We start from the raw sequence: 21,419 nt of genomic DNA on the forward strand, positions 1-21,419 counted from the left end.
TTTCCCAGTGGCCCCTTGGCCGGGGTTTCCGTGTTTGTCTTCAGTGCTCAGCCATCCTTTTGACCTATCACCAGCTCCCCGGGAAACTGGATCATCTTTACAGTAGGCTTTGAGGGTGGAAGTGTGGAGTTGTGCCAGTCCTGGCTACCTCAGGGCTTTGACTGGGGTAGGCAGAAGTCCATTTTAAGTATCATTTGCCATCTAAGTTTTCTGTTGCTTTGGAGGTGCAACATGTTCTGCACTTTCCCAAACAGCAGCAAAGGCAATGAGGCAAAGCAGCAGTACCAAAGCAAACATTAAAAGTTGTCCTGCAGACCAGGCATGTGTCCTTTCAGAAAACAGTGGTGCCTGTCTCTTTGCAGGACCTACAGTGATAGGGACTGACAGCTTTTCTCTCCAATTACTATAACCACACTATCCAGAAGGCTGAGAGCTACAGCTTGTGAGAAACAGAAAAAGCAGTGGGGCATTTGCCCTCCAAAATCTGCTGCTTGTGGAGCAGGGTGGTCTTGCTCAGAGCTTGGCATTGAGAGACCTGCCAGCCCTTCCTCCTCACCTGGCCACATGGCCAGGGACCGTCTACTGGGTATAAAACACTTGGAGAGACCCATTTGTGTCCTGGGCTTCGGTTCTGTCGCTTCTCAAACTCCAGCGTGCCAGGCAGGTGGGCCTGGGAACCAGCAAAGCTGTTTCTTATTAGAAACACTTATCATGGGGCTTTTGGAAAGTTAATTGGAAAGCCAGATGTAGCCAAGTGTTCGCACTGCCTAGGTCTCTCTCACTTGACCTCTGCTGTGAAACAAAAGTTGCCGGCGGCCCGTCCTCTCTGCAAGTCAAGGACGGTGCTCTTCACAGGTTAATCAAAATCGGAAGTGCCCACTGAGAGAGAGAAGATTGAGTCTCCAGGTCTTTTTTCACGGAAATCTCCGGTGGAGGCTGTGCAGAGGTGGAGTGGGGAGGACTGGCTGCATCCAGACAAAAACAGAGGCTTGATGGGTGAACCGCAGTGCAAGAAACAATCAGCATTTAGGGCACGTAAATGCTCCAATCCTTCATGCTGGTCTTTTTTTATGACTCTATCCTTGCAAAAAGCTTTGTCTGGCTGACTTGTTGCACCTTGCAGGGACACTTTTGCTGGAAGAGGGTGCAAAATCCTGCCTACACTTTCCTCAGCTCCTCAGCCAGCTAAGGGACTTTCCAGATAGCGGTAACTGTGCTGTTGAAGAGTTTCTAAGATTTTGGGTACTTGACAAGGACCTCTGAACAGCTCTGAACTACCCATCTTTGCGAGTTCCCCAGACACCAGCTTAGCTCTGATCCTGCTCTTCTGCATAGTCAGGGGGTTTGTCCTCTGCTAATGAAACCAAAGGCTGAGATCAGCCAGGCAAAGGGTGTATTTTCTCCAAAAATGGTAGCAGCCCTGTTGCAAGAAGGAAATATGCTTCTTCCTTTTAAATACGGGAATATGGTTTCCTTGCAAGAGAAGGCTTCCTCATTTGTTATGGAGTATGAGCTGTAATTTCATTATATATAGTATATAATAGCAGTATAAAACCAAGCCTGGCTCAGCATGGGAACCACATTATACAGGGTTTTTACTCTCTCCAGCTGATGCTATGTCTTAACAGCCCTCTAAGTCTTTCCCTGTAACTTGCCCACATCCTGCATTGGTCAAAAATAGAGAAAGAAGCCACTTACGGGTGGACCGCGGGGCCCGATGATAGACATGCCCGCTTCTCCTGGAGCACCCTGCAGAGACACAAGGGAGAGGAAAAGGGGTGAGAAAAGGAGAGGAAAATACAAAGACAATTATATTCCCGTCAATACCGGGGTTAAATGAGGGTGCTCAAGGTGTGAGACCTTCAGGGCTTATGGGGCAGCTGCCGTTCTGGCCTCCCCTAGCTCTTGCCCCAGCACTTTGGGAGAAGAGATGTTGTTTGGAGCTAGTCAGACATGCCAGAAAATGGAAGCTGCACAGCAAGGAAAACTATAAACACATAAAACACCTTCTGGCAAAACAGAGGTTCTGCCCCATTACAAGTGTGAAAAATGGCCTGAAGCCCTTGCTGTTTCCTTCCTGCGAGTCCAGGAGTACTGTCTCCTTACACAAGAAAGAAAAGAAGGGATGTGCCGGGCTCCAGGGAAATGGGAGCTGCGGGCAGCTCACTGGCTGCCTCCAGAAACGCCTTGCTTGTGTGCTTCTCAAACTCAGTTGGGATGCAGATGAAAACAGCAAAGTCCTTGCTGGAAAAGAAAACAGCTGCCTCTCCAGCTCCTAGCCACCCACGACGTGCAATGGGCAGGACATGTCCCTGTCTTTGGAAAACATGGCATATTCCTGGGAGGCAGCTCCAGAAGTGCCCAGGGCTGGGGAGCCTTGGGATAGAGCATCCCATAAACCAAGCAGCCTGTGAGCAAGCAGAGCTCTCTGCAAAACAAAGCTGGGGCCTGCCAAGGACCTAGGACTCTCACGGAGGGCTTTGGGGAAGCATGGGCAATTAAGAGTGATTTTTCCCTTGTTTGTTTGTATCTATCTGCTGTCCCTTCATGTTGAAAGCTTTGACCAAAGAGAAATGCAAGGACACGCAGAGAAAAAGCAGGGTGGCTTCAGGCGGTGAAATCTTGGTCTGTTAGATAATGTTGGTTGGCTCCAATGAGCAAGAAGAAGCTTGAAAGCAAGGAAGGAGAACCTCTGTCCTACCTTGCCCTTCCTTGCTGTTTTTCTATCTCCTATGAATAGGAGCAAATGGGCCTGGTATGGCAGTGCCCTGCACGGATGATCCCCCTATCAGGTGAATATTAATTCCTTTCCTAGTTTTCTACACAGTGTTATTCAGTTGTTCACACCCCTCAGACACCTCCATCCCGCTGTTCTTGCGGGTGGGAGGTGACTCACAGCTCTGGGGAAAATACACTAACGCTGAAGCGTCAAACACTTCAAAACATGGGGGCCAGCAGTAGGATGCTTTGCAAACCACCGCTTCTTTGGAGGGACAAAACACCAATTTGCTGCACGGCAAACAGTTTGGGAGATGGAGTCTCACAGACTTAAACCATACCATCAGTTTTCCTTAGGAGGAAGAGGTCCCACCATGTCAGAAATAGGAACGTGCCGTGCCAGTTTCTTCCTTGCTATGACTTGCACCGGGGATCAGGCTAACCTGGGAGGCAGAGGGGAGCTACAGGTTGATTAGGGCAAGTGGAGTTGCCAGTGGGGAAGAAACTCAATGGTTAAAACCCAGAAAGCCTCAAGGGGAGCCCTGTGTGTGCCCGCTGGCTCTTATGCTATTAGTAAATTGTCATAAACAAGAAACACAGCATCTTTGGAGGCTGAGTGGCCTGAAAGGAATTTGGGAGATAAACTCACACTGCCGGGGAAGGGAGAGGGCAGCCCAGGGGGGTGAAAGCCCAAAGCTGGCTGCAGCGGCCATGACTGTGACCAGGGAGCTTTGGCTGGCCCTAGAGGAGGACAGTTGGGGATGCTGTGGGCTGCAAGGAGCTGACTCACCTTCTCTCCGTGTTGCCCTTTTAGTCCCTGGGTCAGTGGCACCCGTCGCAGCCACATGCAAGAGGGTGCGGGGGGGAGAGAGAGAGAGACACAAACACAGGCATCAGCAGCAAGCGCATGGTCCCCCGCCCCAAAACCCTGGCTATGGGGCTGGGATGAGCAGGGTTGCCTCAGCTCCTGCCCCAGCCCTCTTCCCCATCCTCACCCTGGGATGCCCGAGTGAAGAGCAGCTCCAAAATACAGTGCTCAGCCAGGCAGGGGATGCCCCCGCCTTGTTCAGGGCAGGGTTATTTGGAAAGGGCAGCTGCCGGTGGCAGGCAGGGGTGTGAGTTAGCGAGCCCACGGTTAGCAAGCCCAGTCGGCGCACAAGGGTGCAGCAGGAGGCACCCAACCGGGGGGGGCCGGGGGGGGTGGGGGGGGGTGCTGAACCAGAGGCGGGGCTGAGCAATATGGCAGAGGGGATGGAAACACCCCGCCGGCATGTATACGGTTTACAGGGCTGGCCACCCTGCTGCAACCAGGAGGTCCCCTCAGGTGTGGGGCTCAGGGAGGGTGGCTGTTCTCAGGCTGACACCCGCCAAGGGTCATCCTGAAAGCCCCCCCAAAATCTTGAGGGTTGGAAGAGGATCGGGAGGACAAGGCACACGCAAGAGGTTTCGACTTACCGGCCGCCCAGGGATCCCCATTGCACCTTTGTCTCCCTGGCAATTAAGGCAAAATCAGAGGCAATTGGAAACTGGCCAAAAGCAAGGTTATAAAATAGCACAAATGAGCTGTGCCACAGACACAGCTTCGCACTGCAGTGCAAGTGTCCAGGGATTTTGAGAGAGGGAGAGAAGAAGTTAGAGAGAAAGAAAAGTGTGATTGCCTGTGCCCAAACCTGCCTTTAGGAACATGCATAAGCCACCAGTTTGCTTGTGCATATGACAAACCAGCACATCTCACAACAGAAATGACATACAGCGATTTAGGCAGCAAAAGAAGGGCAAGAGTATTCAGTCTAACAAAGTATAATCCCAATTTCCAACACTTCATAAAATCCGGGTCCTGGGAACTGGCTTCCTGCAGTAGCCAACTGTCACATTTTTCTCTTTCTCTACCGAAGTCATCCGGGTGTTAGCTATTTATTTATAGAGTTATCACTTTAAAACAGGATTCTCTTAGACTTGAAAATACAGTCCTGTCCAGAAGCAAGAGAAAAATGTGGGAAAACAAGCTGACACAGGAAAAAGCATGTCTGGAAGAAGACATATGAGCAGCTGTGTTCAGTGTCCTCTACCCCTTTGAGATACTTCCCAGTGCATTGTCAGGGTGCGAACGATCCTAACAGTGGTTTGGGGAATGACTTTGGGTCAGGCGACACTGAACAGAGCCTCATAAACACATGAACGCAAGACCAGTGGCAATTTTCTTCAACCACTTACCTACAAGGCAGTTTTCTGCCTCTTACAGTTAAATTTAATGATGCAATTTAAAAAAAAAAAAAACACAACCCAAAAAAACAAAAACCAACCCCCTCTGCATTCCTGGTCACCAAAACTGAAGGCTGTGCAGATTTGGAAGATAGCAGATGATTGCTGAAAGGATCTTGATGATTATGGCTTCGGCGGTCATGTAGCTTTTGCTCTATATTTTGCAAAAATGACATGATAATAATCTCTCTGTTCTGTTTCCAGCAATGTTTGGGGTTTCCATATGTAAAACAGAGTGTCCCTGCCTGTGGCTGCCTGCGTCTGTAGACACAAACCTGGTTTTCTGGTTTCTGCAGCTGGAAACACCAGCCCCATCGGTGCCACCTCTTTGTGCCTTCCCCCATGTTCAGTCCCAACATGTGTGAATGTAGTCTGAAATCTCTGGAAGGGAAATGCACTTAACTCTATTTGTTTTGCCGGGTGTACACAGAGGCTCCTTTGGCCATGCATCCCAAACTCGGACATTATTGCCTGGGATCAAACCGTTACCTGGTGAAAGTTTAGCCGCTTCCCTCTGCAGAGCTGGAGGTCCGTTTGGAATTGGGGGCACTCCTTTCCATGCAGATCATATTTTGATAAATTGAAAAGCAATATATGCTTTGCAAATGGATGAAATGCTAAACAGCTGCTTGATTTTAAATTTTGTAGATGATATATTATGAGAAACTGCTTTCTTCTAGGGTTTTAGGCAGGTTCTCAGTCCCACTAATATTTGCCTATCTCTGTGTGCCAGCAGCAAGCAAAACTCCCTGTGTCAGCATCTTGCCCTGGGATTACTTTGTGGCTGCTGGAGAATATAATGCTGAGTTTTCCTGTGCTTTTAGTCCCTTAAATGCTGCTTTCCTCCAGAGCTGAGCTCAGGCTGATCTCCCTCATGGTTTGAGGTAAAAGTTTATTTTATTTCTCCTGGCTCTGCGGTGGCTGGTGCCCGAGCAGGAAGAGCCCAAGGTCGGGGCTGAGCTGTGTCTGGTCTCCAGTGAGTACCTGGTGTCGGAGCGGTACATGACGGCACCGTGTCTGGTATGTGACTGCGCAGCGTTACAGCCCTCCAAGCAATAATAGCGAAGGGGGAGCTCCCAGTAGGACAGCAAATAAATGCCAGATGTTTATAAGGAAAGGTTGTCTGTGACAGGGAGCCAGGAAAGAGCACTCACGGGTGGATGATACCATGTAGGTTGGTTACGAAGTCATGCAAAGCTGTCCGCAGCTCCCACATCGGAGCTAGAGGAACATGAAAGGCAACAAGCAGCCTCTATCCTGAGTCGGGGGGAGAGCCAGCAGCACGGTTTGCATTTCGTTCATTAGGAAACTGCCTGTTATGGCTGTTGCAGTCTCCAGGTGAGCAGCAGCGTGGGGAGCAGGGAGCCATCACCAGGAAAGCACGCAGCTGTAACCCTGAAACCTACGCTCCTTCCTTACTCGTGACTATCTATCTCAGATGCAGATACTGTTATTATGGACTTTTGCATTTGTCCCAGAGTGACTTAGGCCTTTTAAATCCTGCTGCAATTAGCAAGCCCCATCAGCAAGAATACTGCACGCTGCGCCTCTTCAACCTCAAGCTGATAAAGGCATCTTCAAAAGTCGTGTGTTTCCCACATGCAGAAGGGTTCATAGGGATTATGTTACCTTTACGTTTGGTCCTACAAAGCTCCTGTGGTCCGTACTCTGTTATGAGCCATGTCCTGTTTGCAATATGCTATTCTTCCACATCAGGTTTGCTATGCAAGATCACTACCTTCTCCCAGCTTACAAACCCTGGAGGCCTATTGATGAAAGTACTGCCAGACAGAGAGCGCAAGGGAATGAAAAAGAAAGAATGAAGTATTTACCTGGAGCCCTGGTCTTCCTGTAGGGCCCTGAAACAAAATACACAGAAAAGATTAAAGTTAGCTTCAAACTCTGAAGGGAGGGCTTGATAAAGAGACAAAATCACATGTAAGGGTTTAGGAAAGAGAATGGTTAAAAATCTCTCCACAGCTCCTTGACCATCAGCTCTGATTGCTTCAGTTTCCTAATCTCCTGTTTGTGAAGTTTTCTCTCCTTTCGGCATGGCTCTACCCACAGCTCTCCGCACAGGCTCTGAAGGTATCTGCAAGTCCATGGAGAACGAGCTAATTACAGGGCTCTGATTTTCTTCCTTAGTTTCCATCTGCTAAATATTATTTTTTCATGTATGGAATTGCTGCTGTTGCCACAGAAATGTTGCATGTTCAGAAATGGGAAAGAAAACGTCCGTGAGAGGATCTTTTCCTTCGGATGTGGTCCAGACAGCAAAAGAGTCCGGGAACCTCAGGACTATTGCACGATTTCATCATTTCCTTCCTTCCTTTGCCCCTTTTAGTCCCAATCTCACCAAATTTCTTACATGACTGCGGGTTGCCCTTGCCTTCACCAAAGCCTCGATTGACTTCAAGAATAATGGTGGGATCATCTGTTGGGCAAGAGGAGAGCATGAAGGCCCCTTTTGCTGCTGGGGTGTTGCTCATCCATTTCTCTGGCTTTTCTCCTGCTCGTCCTAGACTACAAGCAGGGTTCAGTGCATTTGTAATGAGTATTTCTGCCCATCCCCACACTCAAGCCGACACCAGCACTGGGGGCTAAGCCCTGCCGCCTGGCATGTTGCATTTTGCAAGCTGGGAAACAAACCCGGGAGAGAGATGTGGGGTCGTCAGCACTTTGGGGTCGCTATCCAGAATGATGTGTATGACAACCAGCCAGTTAGGAGCACAGGTCTGTTGCTCATAAACTTGAGCTTCCATGCGGTTTTAATCACGAGAAATGTGAGGGGGGAAAATATTTCCTATGGCGACACGGAGGACTCTGACTCTTCAGCGGTGAACTTTTGCTCACAGTGACTGAGCCGGTCTTGCTCGCCAGTGGACCAGAAACCCCAGGGGTCCTGAATGAGATGAGGGTGCTGTTAGCCCAACACAAATTCCACTTTGGCTAACGACACTTGGTCTGCCCGACTTCCTCTTGTTATTTCCATTGGCTGTAGCATTCCTCGCTGCCTGTCCTGAAAGTCTGTGGGTGGAGACAGGTTCAGGGGTCGCAATAAGCCAGGATATGGTAGCATATATTGTCAGCACTTCTCTGGTGGTCCCATGTGTTTCTGCCAGGCTTCAATCTTTCATTACAGTATTAAGTTTCTAAGCCGTATTGCAGCAGAGAAAGCCTGGAGTGTGCATCTTCCTCACCCTGCAAAGGTGCAGACTGCTCTCCGGGAGACGTCTGAGTTGACCGATTGATTTCTCTCTAATTTCTCACAGCAATAATAGAAATGCGAACACCACTACCAATTTTGTGCCCACCCCATCCCTTTAGCGCCAACATACGCCTGCCCAGGGCAGAGTGGCAGGGACAGCCCTGGATGGACTCCACTTGCAGCGCCCTCCAGAGCAGTGCTTTCCTCCCAATAACCCAAAGCTGACACCAAAATACATCCGCTTCAGCGGCCAGTCCCGAAAGCCCCTGGGATAAGCTATCGCTGAAGGTTTGCGTGGATCAGGGCTTCCAGCTGTAAAATGCTTTCAGACCTTTTGGCCTGGAAGGTGCAACTTTTTGGAAGATTGTTGTCATTAAATCGGGCTGTGCTCGTATATCTGTGGGAGTTCAGTCTATAGCATTTCGACTTGATGAAAGGGGAAAATAGGTTGTGCAGCAACTACTTCTCCTCAGAACGTCATCTGCAAACCGTTTAAGACATTTTTGCGTGAACAGACAAAAGATGACTACCGTATGTTTAACTTCTCATGTTCCTTCACAGAAACCCAGTATAGTTACTCTATTGTACATGAATATAAACCATTTCCTCTGGAAGGACCATGCTAGAGACAATATAGTGTTTCTTTATAATCCTGAGAGGTGTCGATATATGGCCTCATTCCTTGCATTGCTGTGTCTGGTTCACTGTGGGTCTCTTAATAGCTGTAAGAAAACTTCTGCAATAACCTAGCTATTTTCCTGAAGCCTAAATCGTCTGTGCTGAGGTTTTGCATTATCTAACATTTGAAAAAGAACCTGTCAACACAATCTTTCCTCTGAAATTGATAGTTGTGCAGCTATACTTGAAGGCCCAACAGTTCGGCAAGCCCGGGTAAGTAGCAGGGAACAAGTCCCTACAGCTCAGCTCCCACCATATGTTTGCGATCTATCTTTCCCTTTTTCGCAAACACGTCTCGTTCAGCGTGTGGCATCCAATGCATGTGAAGCGCATACAGCCGATTCCCCCAGGGTATGTGGGGCCAACTGGTAACACACAGATATCTGCGCTGCTTGCGTTTGCCATGTCCCCGTCCCTGCGGTCCCTCTGTCTCACCCTCGGAAGCTGCGATGCAGCCGAAAGCAATCCCACCCCAATATGGGTTCTGAGCACCCCAAGTACTTGCTGTTTGGGAGATGACAGGGTGCCAGGACTGCAAAGGCGGCTACTGCACCAGACACTACAGACAGAAGACTTCGCTAGTTCATGCCCCGCAAACTCTCTGTCAACAGCTTCTAAAACCATAGAGGTTTGGTACTTACAGGTGGGCCTGAAAGAGAGAAGAAAAATAAACAATAATTAATTTTTAATGCAATAAATCCAACAAGAAGGGCTAGATAAACACATTGTACACATTACATCCTAATGCCACTCCCATTTGCTGATGCAATTCTACCATCTTCCTGCTAATTAATTAAGGTATCCCCACAATTAGCAGCACTGCTTACAGTCACCGCAAGTGTAGGGCAGCTTCAGAAAGCCCTGTGTTAGGGAAGGCCATGTAAGTCAGGCTCTCAACACTGTTACACTCATTTTTGGTCCTTTGGCACACAGGGGTCCCCTCCCTGAGTCTGATACCGCTGGGCATGGGGGACTCATTAGTTATGTGACTCTCCCTCACATCCTGCCCGCTCCTCGGGGTTGAGAAAGTTGAATGTGGGGAGGCAAAAGCACCTTTGCTGCTAAAATGCCTACACATTTGCCACCAGCGTTGGTGATCTTGCAAAGGCATGAAAAGGTTAATGAGGAAACTACAGCTATTAAACACATCAGGTACCTTTTCTCTTTAGTACAAGCTAATTGTCCCCTTTGCTTCTGCCTCTGTTCCCATAGGAGCCAATCTGCCCTCTTGGAAGAAATTCCCTCAAATCCTTTGGGTTTCTTTTATTTTGGAAAGATTTTTGGAAGCTGCCTGTGTGCAGCACTGCATCTTCCTTGTACAAATCCGTTGTACAGTATATATTAGGGCTTAAACAGCACATTTCTTTCATCAGTTCCCAGAAAATTCCTCAAAATCCTGACAGATATTGTGTGTGTGTAAAGAAACCCCTGGACTCACTATTTTGTGGTTTCCTCTCTGTGGGAGAAGCGAGACACACCGTACAACTGTCAGGGGTTTCTACATTTTCCATATTTTATAGACATGCTGTTTTCTTTTTTTTTTCCTCTTTACGTAAAGTGCCAAGAAGTAAGACTAAGCAGTATAACAGGAGAGCTGACAGATAACAGGCAGCAACCTCTTCTTTGCACGGGAGGCAGATGTCACAGTGAGCACCTGCAGAATACGTCGTCATCCTGAAAATGCCCCTGGCTGAAAGTCCATAAAAGAAACTGGAGACTTTGGATGAACAAACATTTTCCGCCCTGGAAATCTCTCACTTAGTGTGACTCCTTCATACCGGGGACTACGGCAAATGGTTTGGCTATCAAGCTTTGGTGACCTAAAATTGCACTGTTAAATGCCACTCTTAGACTTTTGCTCAGCTTTCACCATGGTTGAGCAAAAGGAGGTTATCTCTACAGGCTACCTTTTGGTTAAAACAAAAAAAAACCCAAAACTTTAGCACCTTCATGGTGACTGACAGTGCTAAGGTCAACATTCACAGCCAGAAGGCGCAACAACTCAAAACAACTCGACCCAAATTTAGGACAGGAGCTCAGCGGGGACCCAGATTTGGTTGGTCTGGCAACTGCCTGTCACTGGTGTTGGTGCTGAGGTTGCTATCTTACCTGGCATGCCAAGTCTAAACAACAAAAGGGTTTCTGATCAGAGTGTTCATTTTTGAGGGCAAGGTCAGACTCAAATCCAGGAATCCTAGTTTATGCCAGACTGGGAGGGAAAAAAAAAAAGTTTTCTGAGTCTGGCGTGGACGAAAATAAAGTTCTGTGAGAGAACTGTTTTGGAGAGATTTTGTTTCAGAGTAAGCACCCTGTCACAAGGTCAATGCTTATAGCTTGCCAATACACGGACTTTATTTCCATTAGCAACACTACACACCCTTAATATCCTGCCTACCCGTCTGCGTGGGTTTGGGGCACTCGTGGATTGCATGAACCAAACCATTTAGCTAACGTTGAAAGAAAAATTTAAAGGCAAGCAAGCCCTGAGCCATCCCTGCCCTTCCAGACCAAACGCGACGAGACAGCAGCACAGCCTGTAATGGTATTGCAATACTGCTGAGAGAAAACATAAGCTTTTGTTTGCTCCAGAAGCTACATCCACAGAGCAGAGTAAATCAGCGATGCCGGCAGCTCTGGGCCCATCAGGCCACGCACCCCACACAGATCAAAGGCAGGAGGCATATTGGAGGCCTATCTTTGTTATATGCCCTCTATAAAATTAATGGTTATGTGAAGGGGGTGCTGCACAGTCTTGTGTAAACACATATCAGTGAGCTGCGGGGACACAGCCTTGGCTGCAATAAATCAATCAGTAGAGACCATCCAGGGACTGGGCTTCAAATGCTGGGACCATCCACATGATCCAGGAGGAAGCAAAGCCCTCGGATATAGTCACTTCTGAAAGCAACATCATCTTGCATGGGCTGGAGGAGGAGCAGGGAAGATGTCCCAAGGACAGTGGGGAGGGAGGAGGTGCTGCTGGGTAAGCTGTTGCAAAGCACTGGGGATTTTACAAAGTGAAATAATGCTTCAGCAAAGTGGATTTGTCATGTTCTGTCACGGTGATTAACGAGAAGGCTGAGCAGAGCTTCTAAAGAGGCTCAGTCTTTAATATAACAAGAAGTAATTTAATGCACATTAGAGGAAAAAGCGGGCAAAGGAGGGAGGGGATCTTCACGCCTGCGCTCTCAACCGCTCTAACCACTGGTGACCGAGCTGAGCCAGCCTCTCCTGGGCAGCACCGGCCGTGCTGCCTGCAGTGCACGAGGCTTGCCCGTGGCTGGGGTCTGGCAGAGCTGCCCTGGCCTGGTCAGGGATGCTGGCAACCCTGCAAGCCAAAAGAGCAAGCCTACAAGTCGACCAGGCTGCACAGAACCCTTCATGAAAGCAATGTGAACTGCAACAGAGTCACCGCAACACCACTGCATGCTGTCCCCCATGCTTGCCGGCTGCTGCAGTCCCAGCCAGATTGGGGTAGTTGTCTAGAAAGAGGCCTGATTGCCACCAGGTGGGCCAGGTCTCGATGGTGGTGAACTCCAAAGAGCTCCACAAACAATCAAGAGCCAACAACCTCGACAGCCACAAATGCAAATCACATCTATGGGGGTTCCTCCTCTCCCATGTTTACAGCAGGCTCTTTTGGGGTGAGACAGAGGCAGTGCTGCTTAGGACATGAGCTAGATCCCCTTTCCATAAACAGACAGCAGAGAAGGGACAACGAGTCAACAGAGCAGGGATCAAAGCTACCATGAACATTTCCAAGCCCATTTCATAGCTAAGCACAGCCAGCAGACAGGCCCAGAGCTCCCAGATCACCAAATTCCTCAGCCTTGCGCAGAACAGGGAGCCCATATTTGTAATTAGCACCTCCAGATCCTGTGTGTTTTGAACGTGACCTTGCCAGGACCAGAGCAATGCTGGTGCTGGTGTACGGGCTGCAGCACGACCGTCTGCCCACGACGGGCAGCTCAGGAAGCATCTCTCTGTGCCAGCGTCTTGCTGAAAGGCACTGGAGGACTGTAAGCGACTGCGATCACTGTTTATCCAGCTGCGGGGCTTGTTGAGCAGCAGGGGAGGAGGAGGGGACAGAGCAAACGTGTCGGGAGTGGCCGAGTAGGAGGAAGCAGCGGCCTCCTGCAAAGAGGAGACCTCCAGAGCACCTTTGAAAATGAACATTGAGAAAACAAAGAATTCTTGTGGGGGTACCCAGGGTCCCTCCAAACATATGGCCTCTGGAAATTAGCACCATCTGCACTGTCCCTTCTCAGCTGCTCTGGCTTTTATGCAGATAGAAACTTTCCTTAAAGAAGCTCTGCCTTTCCTGTAGCCCAAGTGAGCAAATGAGCAGCCATGGTCTGCAGACAGGATGAGTCCACCTTATTGCACATATAGAGGGGGCACACTTGTGATGAACAGCAGGGCCATGCCACAGAGCCCTCTGCTCACTTGTCCTTCCCCATGGCCCGTTCAACCAGTGACTATCTAAAACAGAACTGCAATGACCCCTTTTCCCTCACCCACACAAAGAGAGAAAAAGTCACCCTCCACGCTGTAGCTTCTTTGGGCTCAGAAGAGGGGATGCTTAGCTTTGTAAGTGGGTCATATTTATGCTAATCTGGAAAGTCCCATGTCCCAGAATATCAGATCTTAAAAGCTGGACAGTATTAGAATGGGTCAGTGTGGTGTGAGACCTTCTGCTGACGGCAGAGATATCCTCCACCTTCGGAGACAGCAATGCTCTCTGGACTGATAGGATCATTGAAACAATCCCATCCATTTAAGGGCATTTCCTGACATATGGAAAAGTGTCCGTTCTTAAAAGGCTCTCAAATGCTGTTGCTTAATTTTTTTTTTCTCTAACTCCTTGGATTCAGGCAGTCCAGTGTCTGCAATGTGGGTGTCTTCCAGCCTGCTCCAAAAGCTCACATACGAGGGATTTGTCTTCTGCTCTATAGCATACACAAGATGAGGAGGACAGAGAGGGAACATAAAGACGTTATTGTTGCTTCCTTGGGTCATCCTCACTACACACTCTGGCAGAAGGGGAGATGTAAACATGTAATCCATCCCTGTGAGGAAATCCAGCCATTTCACAGACCCAGAAGGCAGCCTTAGCGAGTTAGAGAGATACAGTTACTTCCTGACATTCAGGACTATGTTAATTGATAACAAGATAGCTGTGGCCAGGCAATTAGTTATGAAATGCTGATTAAAATGTCAGCAGCCCAAGCACGACCTTACCCAGGGTGGCAGGGATCCCCTTGTTTGCAGCCCCATGGGCGTTCAGCGCAGCATGACCCCGTTTCAGAGCAGGCAGACCCCAGTTGGGTGCATGGAGTCCAGATGGTGGGTTTGGCCTTTTTTAAACTGCTGTGCTGCAGTTTTCACATAACAGATCCAGGGTACTCATAGTCTTTTAGAGACATCTTCCCTAGCTCCATCAGGGGACAAATGATACGAGGGGAGGTGGAGGGAGCATTAACTCAGAGAGCTGCAAATGAAAAGGCAAAAATGCCATGTGCCTTGCCATAATTCAATATTATTAGTTGTAGGGGAAATTAAAGACAACAGAAATCTTCAAAATAATAAGAAAAATTTTAAACAACAGTGATTACCCAAAGCACACCCTTCAGAAATTTCCCTTCAGGTATTGTCAGCAATAGCAGACAACCTGAGTGTATAACTCCCTCCAGAGAGCACGAGCCCCTTGCAAAGGCCAGGCCCCTCCGTCCCCAAAACATCCCCCTCTCAGCTACACCGTTGTAGAGCGGCAAGAGGTTCTTCAAAGGATTGCAGAAATGTTGGACAGCAAAAAGGCTATCAGGATTTCACTGCCAAAAAATGTGACCAATGCTAAGCTGAGGCACCAGGTTATGCCAGTCACTCAAGCTTGCCTCTGAAATCAAACCCATGACATCACCGAGACTCGGCAGTTAATATCAGCAGCTGTTAAGGATAAAAGTCACTGCTCAGGCACTCTGAGCATCCCAGCACACCACCACTACCACCAGCCCCTGCCAAGGAGAAGACCTCAAGCACAGCACCAAGAGGAGAAGTCCATGGGAAGCCATGCCCAAAGCGAACAATGAGGTGGAGCCTCACAGAAAAATTAACACAATTAAGCAGCAGTCTCAAAAATAAAAGAGAGGGTCTGATAGTGGAGTTAAGCCACAGACTCTAACTGCATCTCCAAGCATCCGCTTGTTTCAAGAAACATCTATAAGGACAACAGGAGACAGTTGGCCTCCAGAGCCAGAAGAATCTGATGCGGAAAATCTGGGCTGTTGGCATAACTGCAGCGAGCCCGTTAGGCAGATTAAAGTGCTCAAAGATGAGGGTTCAACAACAGACAAACAGAAATATTCTGACAAACATTTGGGAGAGCCCCTTGTGAAAACAAAGGGCAGGAAAGGGCCAAGAGCAGATGGCCCACACGGTGCTGGCTGCACCCCGGACAAACACAGCACCTCCAGCACTGCTTGGGGAGAGAAAGTGGGATGGCCAACACAGGGCAGAACAATGCTCATTTTGGGCAGGCATCCATGGGTCAGCAAACTCTTTCCAAGCAGCAAACAATCGTATTTGTCCCTGCCATGCTGAAGCACTTAGCACTGCAGAAAGCAGAGAAAACAGGGCTGGGAAGGGCCCCCGGAGTCAGATCGCCCGGTGTGTTTTTGCGCTTTGGATCTGGAAGCCCCCTCGGGGTTTTCCAGTAGCGGTGCGGACCCCTGGATGGTAAATTGAAACCGGATGGTGGCAGGCTCACTCCGCTCCACCACCTTCTGCCAAAGAGCCAGCATGCCCCCTGGCTCACACAAACCACCAGCCAAAAATCACTGCTCTTGACTATCCCCTTTCTCTTCCCCTTCTGCCTCCCCTGAGCAAACCAAACAGAGATTAAAGGGTTCCTGGGGAATGAGAGGGACATGAAATCGAGCAGGGAACATCTTCAAAGCAACCAAAGGGAAAAAAAAGTCTCTACCTAGCTCATTTGGGCAAATATTTCTCTAACCTGTTGCTGTCCTCCAGGATGGAGAACCGCACTCTTCCCTAGTGATCCAGTCCAGGCAATACCCATGCCCTGACTCATAAGGCTATATTTATTATCTTTCTTAGAGACTACCCAAAATTTCCAGACTTGTTGTTTAAGTCAATCAATGACCTCTGATGCACAGCAAACTCAAAGAACAGCTTTTTTTATTTCTCTCCTTTTTGCGGTTACCTTTTATGTGTTTAAAGTCTGCTGTCCTGTTCCCCACAGTCTTCTCTTGACTTTAGACTAAACAAAACCTAATTCTTCCAGTCTCTCCACAAAGGCTGCATTTTCTGGACCTCTGGTCATTCTCATTGTTCCCCCGCAGCAGCCCGTTTGCGTCTTGAAGTGTAGTTGTCAAATAGCAACCTGCTCTCCAGCTAGCTGCATGAATCAACGGCAGACAACTTGGTGAAGGCAGAAGACATGGTGTCTATTTACCTTATCCACGGTCTTAATCACAGAGGGAAACCGAGTTCCTCCCTGTCACCACCTCTGCCTTGCCCTTATCTTCTGAAATGTCATTTGTCCTCCATGAGCCCTCAAAGGCTCAGAGATTTCTTTCAGCATTACTCTAAGAAGCTGGTGTCCTCGCTGACTGGTGTGACCAGCTCTCATGCTCCAGTGAGGAAGAAGGTCTCCTTCTCACTCACAGTGAACTTCTTCAGCATTTTCTTGGTGTTTTTGATAGTCTCACGTCACCCTAGGCTTTCAGATTTTTGTCTTGCATACCCATTCATTTTAAATCCTTTCAGCTTTACTTTTCTTCTGTCTTGAATTTCAGCTCACTGAGGAGTTTATGATTTTCTTTAGTTGATCCCATCCTGTAACTCCTTTGCACTGGGACGGTTTCAGCTCATGCCTTTAACAGACTTTCCCTGCCAGATTGCCAAGTCTCCTCAACTTCTTCCCCAGCTCTTGCTCTCCAGGGGCACTACCCCACTACTTCTCCAGCTCCTTCTGTGTTTTTGAAGTCCACCTCAAACACCTGGACATTTCCACAAGCACCTCACAACTCTTAGTCTGAAGACACACGTGCCAATGCAATAAACTACCACTCCAATAAAAACCTACACTTGGCAGAGTAGGTGTTTGATAGTCTCTCTGCAGCTCCCACCCTACATCCTCTAACACATCCTATTCCATGCCAGGAATACGGAAGGTGGTATCTGAAAGCTCTGGAGATCCAAACCGGTTTGAAAACTGCAGCTGATTACTCAGAAGTCTGACATTCCTCCATTGAGGAGCTGACCGGTTCTTCAGCACTCGGTTAGGCCCTGCACAAGTCCTACTCCTCAGAGAGCTGCAGAATTAGGAAGGAACCACAGGGAAAAACTGGCCAAAGTAAATCATGGCTGGGGAAAGCAAAAACCAAAATCCACAGTACTTTTACTTCCTGCTAGTAGAAAGTTGGGACTTACTATAGCTAATAATTATTTAAATAAATTCTCTGATCATGCACTTAAAATGCAAATGATACATTTCACTCACTTGTCAAATTGCATAGATTCATTTTCTTCCTATATCATTTTTGCAATTAGCAGCTGATTTTAATATCTAGTGCACTGTTACTTCCCCCTGCCCCATTTCTTGTTATTCTTCCCTCTTTTCCATCTGCTAACTCTTTTCTTCTTCCTTCCTCCTTCCAAAATACTTTGCAACTTTTATAACAGCAAATTCTGTCACCTACCCGGGGAGGAACAAGAGACCATTGTGTTCAATTTATCTTTTAATAGACTCCTTCCTCAAATACCTCACGGGCTGCCAGTACTGTCTTCCAGACCCTGTCTCACACCCTTTTGAGTTATGAAAATGTTTGGGAGGGTCTTTCCTTTAACCGAGACATTTTTCCACCCGAGATGATTGATAGCTCCCAGTTACCACTAATTACCCTATCAGCAGTTGGACATAAGCCTAGCCACAGCGCTCTTCCTCCAGAGGCCGGCAATGCATCCCTGTCACTCGTTAACCTCTTCTTCAAGGACGGAACAAACTGACTAATTAGAGACACCATAAATTCTTCCTTCAGGCTCTTTCCTGATGCACTGCCTTGTTTCCAAACAAAGCATGTGGAGGAGAGCGGGGATGATGCTAGTTCTTTCAAAAGGAAAAATGTGATGGGGTTTCTGAGCCCAAGTGGGTTTGCTCAGCATGTTTTATTGCACAAGAAGAGGAGAGTGCTCATTCATTCATCCAAACCTAGCTGATGCTTTCTTAGCATGTCTCAAACTCTGAGAGGTTTCCTTAGCTTAGCTACCCCAGTGCAGGACTCTGCCCAGTAGGAGCCAGGCTGGGGCAGCATACACATATGGAGACAACCCACATTGGCTAACAGGGATAAAAGGATTCATGACTTTCCTTGCGTAGAATGAACTGAGCATGCAGATCCCTTCCCTGTCGCCTCTGGTGCCCAGACCAGATGCTCTGCACAGCACACACTATAGAGAGAGCCATCAGACTGGAAAGCAAAAAATAACCCCAACCAACTGCTGCCTCCCTGTTGAGCATGGTCTGGAAAGCACCTGTATTCTCTCATCTTCTCACTGTGGCAAATGTGACTCAATGAATAAGTTTACTAAACTCTGTCAGGACCTCCGTCTTGTTTGAGATGGAAAGATTTTTCTTATTTAGGCACACAGGTCATTATTTTTTAAGGTAGTGAGAGATCCCATGATAATCTCAAGAAGAAAAGAGAGTGCAATGGAGATGGAAAAGAGATATTTTCCCCTACCTCCAGAGCAGAGGAAAAATAACTTGGAGGAAAACCAACCAAGTTTAGAAAATAGTTACTCTGAAGCTTTTCCTCCCAGCCAAAAGGAAAGGTCCTGAGGGCACGAGGGGAAAAGGGCATTATATTTAGAGAGAAACTTCTCCAAAGTACATGGGTTAGGTGGTGAACATGCACTGCAGGGACGCACGCCTGGCAAAAAATTGTTGGGGCTGCTCAGTCACTGCTAAAGACCCCCAAGTCCTACCAAAACAGCAAGCCCTCACTGTTCTAGGAAAAAAAGAGCAAAGAAGAAGAATGAGGGCTGAGGTCTGCAGCAGTTTGCTGCATGGGAAAGGCACGTGGAAAAACCCATGTGGAGAAGGAGGCAATGGCTGAATGCATGCCAAACCTCGCAGGGCCGGGGACAGTGCATGCCCTGCACCAGCCCTCAATCCAAGAGTCACAGGTTTGTAGCTTCCTTTCCTAAAGGAGCCGAGAGCCACTTCCCATCACTGTCCCAAGAAAGTCCAGGACCCCTTAAGAGTCAGGTTAATGCAATAGCAGAGGATAGGGATCTATCCAGGTCCCTTAATGGTCCAGCCCATTAAAAGTCAGGTTAATGCAATAGCAGAGCATAGGGATCTATCCAGGATGGCTTTGAAACTCAGGGAGAGAAATATTCACAACCACACCCGATAACCCCCATCACCTCCTGTTTCCCCAGAAAAAAAAAATTTGCTGTAAGCACACAGGTCATGCATAAGCAAGAGATCACCGCACACATGAATTGGGGGTAAACTAAGAAACACGAGGCTACACCTTTCAAAAAAACACACTTCTTTCCTCCTCTCCTTTCCTTCAGTTTTTAAGCCCACGTTAAACCACACTGCACAGGGGATGCTAATAGCCTCACAATACCACAGCTTCTCCCCGGGTTTCGGACAGGTCGGGGCCGGGTACATCACTCCCTGGTGAGCAGAGGGCTGAGACATGGCTCCCTTGCTGTGGTCAGGGCTGTACCACAGACCCACAAGCTCTGTGGGGTGCTTTTCCAGTTTCAATCCCTCTTTCATTTGTGTTGCACTTGTATATAGTAGGGTTTAAGGGAGAGTTAATCTGTAGGCAATGGCTGCTGTTTTGGAATACATAACCACTCCCTCTTTGCTGCCAAAGTCCCTCTAATAAGGAGCTAATATTTAAAAACTAAATAAAAAAGGAAAAAAAAAATCCCAGCCCATTGTGTGCTGCAGCTCCGTTAGGGACGAGGCCAACACACAACTCCCAGCAGCTGCCGTCGCCTCCAGCAATGTCTCCTCCCTCGGATGGCAGTGGCTGACAATAGAGAAGGAGGACAAGCAAAAATCAACCACTGGGATCCAGCCACATCCACCCAGCACTACGTCCCGGTAGCAGGTTCGGCCTCAGGAAGACCCCTTCCCAAAGGCAAAGCACAGCCCGTGGTCCCTCGGTCCTCTACCTGCTGCTGGTTGAGCTGCACGGCAAGGGGAGCCTGGTGTGGATGGGATAGCTGGGTGGTCCCCAGTGTAGTGCACACGCCGCCCGGAGCGATACCAAATCATAATAAACAAGTCCCTCACACAAAGCTCTGTCAGTTCAGATTCCAGTTCAGCTGATATAATCTTCATCTTCTCTTTGAAAGAAAGGAAAAAAAAGAAAAGCAAAAAGAAAAAAACAGACATCCTAAGGGAGAGCAGTGAGGCAAGGAATGGATTGATACTACCCGTGTGTGTCTCAGCCCCCCCGGCATGGGGAAAATGTGCTGTTAATCAGCCACCCCCCTGGGGAATACACTGATTTAATTACCTCCTGCTTGCACAGTCCGGCTGCGATGCTGCTCGCCGAAGACATCGCATGAGGAAGAAACAGACACCAAGCCTCAGCAGCCAGGTTGGAACGGGATGGGCGAGCAGAGCAGGGATTGCCCCAGCCCTGGTTTGGCGAATTGGTCCGGGGAGGCTGTGTGAGCCGGTTGCCTTCCAAACCGTATGTGCAAGAGGTAGATAGCATCAAAGGGCACATCACCGCCCCACCAGAGCCACAGGCACTGCAGAGGGGATGGATGCATTGAGGAGTCGCCTTTCCCCATCTGAAACACAACCTTTGCAAAGACAAGCAAGACACAGGAAGACAATGGGCAACAAGGGTGTTTCCAGATAGGAAAGGGGAGAAATAGCCAGATGAAATGAAGGGGAGATGCCCAGTTAGCGGGCATCATGCCATAGCCCCCTCCCCTCACCGGCTGCATGGCACAGACCCCACACGTGAGCATGTCTCTCCAACCCTCCAATTGTCATGCCGCTGGCATTTTGCAACATTAATCTGGGATGCATTGGAGCGATGCTCCAATATTTTCCAGGGCTTATGTTTCACAATGCTTATGAATGTGAAAGGGGCAGTGCACAGAGGGGCAGAGACCTGGTCCAGCTCCTGGAAGGGGAGAGCTGCGTCAAGTGCATCCACCTTCAAAGTGACTCATTGGACAGTCACTTCGAAGCAGCTTCAACACGAGAGGTGGGTGTCTGCTCTCCCACCGGGGGGACAGCCAGGATGTTTAATAATTAATGGCTGTACGCTTGCCTGCGAGGGCTGGTGCGAAAAGCGTCGCTGCATCTTTAACGGCTGCCAGCGATGGGAAACTCATTGGAGTGTGTGTTCGGAGGGGAAGAAGGTTAAGATGATTAACTGGTGCTAACAAGTTTAGGATGTGGAATAAGTATTTTCTTGGACGTCCATCAAAGAGAGGATTGAATGTTCCTGGCGGGGCGGGGGGAGGGGGCTGGGGGGGAGGT

The 21,419-nt window shown here is 48.6% G+C and overlaps 1 protein-coding gene across 1 annotated transcript in view; it reads right to left on the reverse strand.

Annotated features, from left to right (window-relative positions):
* COL13A1 (collagen, type XIII, alpha 1) overlaps positions 1–21,419 on the reverse strand; it is a 92,693-nt gene that overhangs the window by 55,204 nt on the left and 16,070 nt on the right. Inside the window, exons 3-7 of the mRNA XM_009325984.1 lie at positions 9,508–9,515; positions 6,813–6,839; positions 4,174–4,209; positions 3,509–3,535; positions 1,699–1,749 (exon numbers count right to left, since the gene is read on the reverse strand). Coding sequence (XP_009324259.1) covers positions 1,699–1,749; positions 3,509–3,535; positions 4,174–4,209; positions 6,813–6,839; positions 9,508–9,515 — 149 coding nt within the window. The remainder of the gene's footprint in view (positions 1–1,698; positions 1,750–3,508; positions 3,536–4,173; positions 4,210–6,812; positions 6,840–9,507; positions 9,516–21,419) is intronic.

The sequence above is a fragment of the Pygoscelis adeliae genome, unplaced genomic scaffold (assembly GCF_000699105.1).
Source record: "Pygoscelis adeliae isolate BGI_AS28 unplaced genomic scaffold, ASM69910v1 Scaffold4, whole genome shotgun sequence".
In the NCBI taxonomy this organism is placed as follows: domain Eukaryota; kingdom Metazoa; phylum Chordata; class Aves; order Sphenisciformes; family Spheniscidae; genus Pygoscelis; species Pygoscelis adeliae.